This window comes from Apodemus sylvaticus, chromosome 3 (assembly GCF_947179515.1).
Source record: "Apodemus sylvaticus chromosome 3, mApoSyl1.1, whole genome shotgun sequence".
In the NCBI taxonomy this organism is placed as follows: domain Eukaryota; kingdom Metazoa; phylum Chordata; class Mammalia; order Rodentia; family Muridae; genus Apodemus; species Apodemus sylvaticus.
In genome coordinates, this window is record NC_067474.1 from 104,234,790 (window position 1) to 104,239,991 (window position 5,202).

The 5,202-nt window shown below is 39.6% G+C and overlaps 1 protein-coding gene across 1 annotated transcript; it reads left to right on the forward strand.

Annotated features, from left to right (window-relative positions):
- The first annotated feature begins 3,082 nt into the window (after positions 1-3,082).
- LOC127680292 (Kruppel-like factor 18) lies at positions 3,083-4,771 on the forward strand. The gene has a single exon (XM_052175801.1). It carries the CDS (start codon positions 3,083-3,085, stop codon positions 4,769-4,771), a length of 1,689 nt encoding a protein of 562 aa, XP_052031761.1.
- Positions 4,772-5,202: the final 431 nt, after the last annotated feature.

Below are 5,202 nucleotides of genomic sequence, written 5' to 3' on the forward strand. Positions count from 1 at the left end.
GCCACTCTGACTGGGGTAAGGTGAAATCTCAGGGTTGTTTTGACCTCTGGTTATGGGTTCTATAGTTTCTTACTATACTTTTTTTTCGGTATTTCAGTTAATAGTATCCCCATTGGGTCCTGGGAGACCCTCGCTTTCCTGGCTTCTGAGACTTTCTGGTGGCTCCTCCATATTTTGCATCCTCCATTGATATACACTCGCTTCAAATTCTGAAGTTCTATACGTCTACTGTCTCTTCCCATACCTGATGCTGCCCCCCTTTATATCCCTTCTACTTTCTCTCTTTCTCCTTAGATCCATAACATGCTCTACCTCCCTTGATTATTTATTCTCTCTATTAAGAAAGACTGAATTATTCACGCTTTGGTCTTCCTTCTTTTAAAGCTTCAAAAGACCTGGGAATTGAATCTTGGGAATGCAAACCACGTTGCCTAATTCTCAATTTATGAGAGACTACATACCATTTTTGTCCCTTTGTGATTGGTTTACCTCACTCAGGATAATATTTTCTAGTTCCATCCACTTCCCTGAGAATTTCCTGGAGTCATTGTTGAGTACAACCCCATGGTGTCAATGTATGACATTCACTGTATCGATTTCTTTGTTGAGGGATATCTGGATTGTTTGCAGCTTGCAGCTATTAAAAATAATGCTGCAATTAACATAGTGGATCATATATCCTTGTTATATATTGGGGCTTCTTTTGGGTATATGCCCAGGAGTTGTATAGCTGGGTCCTCAGGTAGTACTATTTCCAACTTTCTGAGGAACTGCCAGACAGATTTCCAGGTTTGTTGTACCATCTTGCGATCCCACCAGCAATGGAGGAGTGATTCTCTTTCTCCAAATCCTTTTCAGCATCTACTATCACTTTAGATTTTGATCTTAGCCATTCTGATTGGTAAGAGGTAGAGTCTCAGGGTTGTTTTGATTTGCATTTCATTGATGACTAAGGATATTGAACATTTCTTTAGGTGATTCTTGGCCATTTGAGATTCCTCAGTTAAAAATTCTGTTAATCTCTGTACCCCATTTTTAATAAGGTTATTTTGTTCTCTGTGTTCTAATTCATTTATTAAATATATACTATATATACTATATTGAATAGATAGAGACTGGGCAGGCATGACTTATCCTTGATTTGCTAAAATTGCTTCAATTTTCTCTCTGTTTAGTTTGATCTTGGCTACTGGTTTGCTTTTACTAGGTTTAGGTGTGAGCCTCATTCTAGAGCTCGAAAGTTGTTTTGATTCTTCAACTTTATCTTTGAGAAAGACCAGGGTAAATCCCACCAGCTACTATGTCACTACTTAGGGCATGAAGAAAAGTCCAGTTTTCTCCTGCTTGGACTTATGAAAATGATTTCAAGGAATCTTTCTACATTTTGCCACATGTTTCAATCAATATTTGGATGATTTTATTCTCTTCCCATAATTATTATTATTATCTAATAATCATAAACTAAAATATAGAATTTTTATTTATAAATTTATAAATTTAAAAAATATAAAATATTTTAAAACTGAGGGATGTAGAGCGGTATCATGTAGAGAGTAGCCTGCAGCTATGTTGTATGATAATGTTAAGAAATAGAGACCTGAGCCAGTTTTCAGGCAAATATTTTCTATCTCTGCAATCAGAAGGTAGAGACAAAAGAATACTGATTTTGAGACTAGATTGAAGTAGTAAAAGACTTTTTTAAAAACAAGTTGCCTTGTAACATCTTGGAATCTTCTTGGTGGGAAGAGGTCCCCAGTTTCCTGGGAGAGGGCTGGATGTTGAGCTGAATACCTAATAAGTGTTTTAATCAGTGATGCTTTTGCAAAGATACCATCACAAAACACCAGAGGATACTTTTTGGAGCATTTTCTAATTGGTGAAAAGGTGAAAGATGGTGCTAGCAGTTGCCAAGTTTTAAATTCATGTATTACAAGTTTCTGAATTAATTTCCAGAGTATACCTATCCATCCAAACTTTACACATATTCATTCAAACTACATGTTGTGACAAATCATATTGATGGTAATGATGAAGATGATAATTATGATGATGATATGATTCCTATTTTTTCTTTCACTTTTTCTCTTTTTCTCCTTTGTTTGTTTGTTTCTTTCTTTCTTAAATATTTGATTTCTTCACTCTATTTTTTTAATTTAAAATTAGATTTTTTCTCTCTTTTGTCCATCCTTACACCAGGTTCCATGAGCTGGGAGGATATAATCCTAGACAATGTGCTCCTATTGTCAGTATGCTGACAGTGAACCTCTCTCTTTGCATTAGTCTATATTATTTGAGTAACTTGATGTGCCCCCATAGAACAAGCACACTAGAGAACGCAGCAGATTCCTTCCCCAGAGAGACTTGCCTGGATCCAAAATTGGCCACTCCAGATCCTGTATTGAGATTCCCATTATTGAGATTACCCTCATATGCACTATAACTCTCCATTGCAAGAGGTTTCAACAACACCATACAATTTTATATTCATTCACAATCTTAAGCCAAAACAACCCTCATTTGAAATCTACTACTCCTTTACACACTCACCACAATTCCCACAACAAATCCTATACCAAAATCTCTTCCAAGATGGATGAGTACAACCTTGTAAGTGTACATTGGTCATTAAGTAAATGGGAGTAGGCAAGCTAACACCCAAGAACCTAAGAGGCTGGTTAGCCGGGAGCACCTTCTGAATACTAAGAGCCTGGAATGCAATGTTTAAGCAAGTTCTCTAGATATGAGGCCCTACCCACTGTAACGTATGGCCTACCAAATCATAGAATCGTAACTTCTGACCACATCAGGATGAGCTTTACAAAAGGAGACCCCAGAGCAATTGAGTTGAGTTTTACTTGACCATTCCTCGTTCATCAGAACCAAAGAAGGTGTGAAGCCCTGGCATCCAGCACACATTCTCTGCCTTCTTTCTACCATGTAACTTCTGTCTGTCCACTGAATGTGTGTATTCTCAAGGAATTTAAGCTCTCACAGTGGGATATCTAGTTCAGCCCAGTGTTCTCTTTTCCCAACAGTGTAAGAACTTGGAGAGTTTTACACCTTCTGTGAAGCCTATATGGAAATGGCAGAAAACACAGTTGCTTCCCAGCCAGGATCCCTGAATACCCAGCCTTCCCCTGTGGGGTTCAGCCAGCTTGTTTCAGGTCAGACCTCAGATATGCCTACCTGGAAACAAATAGTGATGGCATCAACATCCTGTAGCAACCAAGATGCAGCCTGTACTATGAGTTCAACAGCACACCTGGGAGAATCCAATGATTTCCAGTTTGGAGAGCCAAGTGAGACCTCTTTTTGGTACCAGCAAGTTGTGTCTGCTGAGCAGAAAATCTTCCCTGCAGGCCCTCAGCACATGCAGCTCAACAGCACCCCGAAGACATGCCTCTCTCATTCCCAGAAGAGAACAGTACTTGACACCAGGGATACTCTCTACAATGAAGGCTACTGGAAGAGGACACTGAACTCTGACAAGACTCTCTTGTTCACAAATACAGACATGTGTTTGAATCCCAGGATTAACTTTGGTAATCATCAAAAGGTCCTCTCTGGAAGTCAGGCAGTCGAGGACCCAAATGTAGATCACTCCCTTGCTTCTAAACATGACCAGATTTTCAGTGGTGAACATGAGATGCCTTTCCATGGTTACCAGACCAACTACAATCAAATGATACACAGGAATGGAGGGCATCTGCCTCTCTATGGGAATCAGATGACATCACCCAGTTATACACAGGCCCCTTATCCCAATCAAATCATAACATCCTTTTCTGAACAGAATCATTTTGGGAATCACCAGGAGAGCCCAGTAGCTGACAATGAATACTATGGAGATGAGATGATACTGCCAATTGGAAATCAGGTTTTCTCTGAGCCTCAGATGAGAATTAACTGTGACCAAACAAATGACCAAATGAAATCCTTCAGTGTTCAGAATGTCTGGAAAGATGAGGAGAATCTCCTCAGTGGTGAGCACTTCCTATTTGGGTATCAGACATCAGGGTACAGATGTGACCAGGATTTGATTGTGAATCACCAGGTATCAATTTCATTTGCTGGCCAGTCTTTCTATGAGTTTCAGAAAGAGACTTCCAGTTTTGACACATCTCTTCATGGGTCTAATAGGACAACATCCAGTCCAGAAGAGAACCTGGCTAGCCATTCAGAGACAAGTCTGAGTTCTGAAGAGATATTCTATTTGGGTCAGATAAAGACCTCTTTTGATGAAAATGTCTGCCCAAGTCAGAATGGAACACCCAATCTGGAAGGAAGCCTTGATTGGCAGGTGACTTCACTTAGTCCCCAAGCCTCATATGTGGATGAAAACCCTTATCCTTCAAATTCCCCTTTGGTCCAAAGACAACCTCAGGAAAACTCTTCAGCTTCCAGTTTGGTCCAGGCACAACATGCAGAGATGAAGTTAAACACCAAGACCAAGAGCCCAGTGTCCCGGAAGAACACTCATCCTTTGAAGAGCTTTGCCTGTACCTATCAGGATTGTCAGAAATCATACAAAAAGTCTCACCACCTCGAAAACCACATGAAGAAATACACAAGTCAGAAGGATTATGCCTGTGATGAGCCTGGATGCAAATGGAAATTCTTCCGCTCAGAAGATCTCAAGAGACACAAGCAAAAGCACAGTGGGGAGAGGCCCTACCCCTGTGACATGTGCAACAAAAGCTATTCCAGACCCGATTATCTCAAAAAGCATCAGAGGATCCATCTTCAAACATCACCCACCACTGCAACCTGAATGCCCACTCCCCTCCCCATACCATAGCATATTACACTAACATATTTCTTCCTTCTTCTCAGTCACCACACCTGACCACTAATCAAGTACTTTGGGGATAATAGTGGGCCCCAGCAATGGTCTCACTCAAATATTCCCAACAGATTTTTTTTTCAAGGAAAGCAGAGAAGTAATGACAAACGTGTAGCTAGCCTGAATCAAAATTGTATACAATGAAATTTTATTATCAATTAAACATAAAATTAAAAATACTTTAAAAGTAGGAAACTGTTCATTGTCACAGTTCACATTCCTGAATTTGAAATCAAATGCAATGTTCATCATAGAAAGACATAATAACTTCAGTGTGTTCAAATATGTTTGCTTGAAAATCACTAAAAGTGATAAACAAGCTACCTCCAACTCAAATATTCACAAACCACATGTGTGAC

Coding starts and splice junctions, on each gene's coding strand:
- LOC127680292 (XM_052175801.1), top strand. CDS start 3,083: ATGGCAGAAAACACAGTTGCTTCCCAGCCAGGATCCCTGAATACCCAG.